Genomic DNA, 2,520 nt, shown 5'->3' on the forward strand with positions numbered 1-2,520 from the left:
ACTGTAAAAATCTGCATTTGGAAAAGTTCACTCAAGAGCCAGTGTGGATGATGCACTGGAATGGAGGGGGCTCTGCTGGTAGCAAGAAGACCTGTTAGGGCACACCAGCTAGGACTGCAACGGGGAACAGGTCTGGAAATCATTAGCATTACCCCAGAGTAGAGAAAATCACCCTACTCATAGGACTTCTAGGAAAGAAATGATAATAAAGTGCATGTTTGCACAGTGCTCTTGGACAAAGTGCTTCTGTAGGACTCTGTGTATTGGAGCAGACTTCTTGTCCTCTAATAACTGTAGTATCTGCTCTGCCCACTCAAAAGAAAGACTACCACTTATTTCACAGTTTCTATTGGTGTGGCCATGTGACTAAGTTCTGGTCAATAGGATATAAGTAGAAATGGTGAATGCCAAACCCTAATTATTCCTGCTTGCTGGAATGTAGACATAATGGCTGGAGCTCTAGCTGCCATCTTGAATCACGAGGTAACCTTAGGAGTGAAAACCATGTGCAGTGGAGCAAGAAGATAGGAAAGGCCTGGGACCCTGACACTGTGGCACACCATGCCAACCTCGAATTATCTCCAGATTCCTGAAATGTGAGAGAGGAAGAAACTATCTTATTTAAGTTCAGTGTTATTTTGCGGTTTTCTGATGACCCACAGCCAAACCTAGTCCTAACTTATACTTAAGTTAATGAGTCAAGAGCAGAGTTTAGACATGAACCCAGTCCAGTGCTCCTTCCACTGCCCAGCAGCACAGGCATGCTGAGATAATTTCAGGCTCCAAATAAGCACATGCCCCTTTGCCACAGCTAGCCCACCACCTAGCACAGGCAGCTTCTACCACCCAGCATTTCATTTCTCACAACAGACGATACCTTGGAGGAACCTTCCCTCCTACCTGTATTCCAGGCATGTCTGAGTAATGTGCAAGGGCTCCTTCACGCTCTCCAGGGCTTTCTCCAATCTGGTCTGATACATGAGTAGATCTTCCGTCACATACACAAGCTGCTCAAGTTTGTCATCTAACTCCTTCTTCCAGAACCTGATTTCCTCAAGTCTCTGTTCTGAAGCACACAGAGAAGGTACACCAGGGTTAAAGGGTTAACCTACTGCCACTGCAGCCAACTTTTGGATTAGAAACCTGAAGACTATTTCTAAATACCTGAGATATGTTCTTTGCTTCTTAGAGCTGTGCTAGTTGGGNGCTTCCTCTTGGATCACTCACTGTTGGGGAAGCCAGCTGCCATGTCCTAAGACAGCCCCAGGGAAAGTCTCCCATGGCAGGGCCTGCCATAACTACACAGATCTGGAAGTGGGTCCCCACCCCTATCCAGTCGAGCCTTCAGCTAAGACCACGGCCCAGCAGATAGCTTGACTACAGCCTCATGAGGTATGTGTCAGGGCCACCAGCTAAGCAGTGCCTGGGTTCCTGACTTTCAGAAACTATAAGACAATACATGTTTATGATTTTAAGCTAAGTTTAGGGGTAACTTATTATATAGCAAAAGATAACTGATACAATGACAACTCATTAAACTGTATCTTATTATTATTTGTGTATTTTTCTATATGTTATGTTTTACCTCAAAAAAGGAGGTTTAAAAGTTAGAACGAGTTAGGTCTGTGATGTAATGTTCCTTGAAAATCATAAGTTAGATGTTACAGAAAAGGTACATAGTATAATCCCATCTTTGTCAACAAAACAAAATATATTTGTGTGTGTGTGAGTGTATACATACGTTTGTATGAACATGCAGATGACACTGGCTATTTCAAGGGGTGATCATGGAAAGGGGTAGACAGAGGGAAATTATTAACTTGTCCTTTAGATTCTTTTACTTATTAAAAACACAAATAGGTAAAAGAATAAATTTTAAATGTTTAAAGATTTTATGTCAGACTTTCTTAAAGCGGGGCCTAACCCGGAACCTCTGGCCCTGTCTCAGCACCTGCCTTTGTCCCAAGCCTGCCTCCGCCTAGTTCCAGCCTGCTGTCCAGATGACGTGCTAGGTCCTGCCTGCCTGGCTGAGAAGCACTGGGACATTATACAGCAGGGAGGAAGCCAGATGGCCAGGCCACCACTCACTTTGGTTCAACCCTCACGGCGTTCTCAGAATATCTGATGTTTGGTGAGTTGTTATTGAGTGAGAAACAGATATCATCGATGGTCAGGGCCACAAACTTGTCCTTCACGTCCTTCTCAAGATTGTACTTTGCAGAGCGGTTCAGCCTGAAGGGAGAAGGTGAAAGTTTCTCCCTCTGGAATGCCCAGGTGGCACCTACAGTTTCTGGGAGACCCTGGAAAATGAAGCCGAAGCTAGCTAGGTCCAGTACAGGAAGGAGGCACTTCCTCCCTCACCTTCTAACACCCTCCCCCCACAAACCTTACCTCTCCCACCCACATATATATACACCATTAGATGCTTAGTGACAAATTAAAGTAACCAAGCCTAGACTTCAATATCCTTCCTCCAACTGTGACATTTTCTGATGTCACCACTGTGGCATACTGTATGTG

At 44.7% G+C, this 2,520-nt stretch overlaps 1 protein-coding gene across 1 annotated transcript in view; it reads right to left on the minus strand.

Annotated features, from left to right (window-relative positions):
* Positions 1 to 2,520, minus strand: part of TEKT1 (tektin 1) — a 22,103-nt gene that overhangs the window by 11,267 nt on the left and 8,316 nt on the right. Inside the window, exon 3 of the mRNA XM_019659813.1 lies at positions 2,089 to 2,323. Within this exon, the coding sequence (XP_019515358.1) occupies positions 2,089 to 2,323 (235 nt within the window). The remainder of the gene's footprint in view (positions 1 to 2,088; positions 2,324 to 2,520) is intronic.

This window comes from Hipposideros armiger, unplaced genomic scaffold (genome assembly GCF_001890085.2).
Source record: "Hipposideros armiger isolate ML-2016 unplaced genomic scaffold, ASM189008v1 scaffold_304, whole genome shotgun sequence".
In the NCBI taxonomy this organism is placed as follows: Eukaryota; Metazoa; Chordata; class Mammalia; order Chiroptera; family Hipposideridae; genus Hipposideros; species Hipposideros armiger.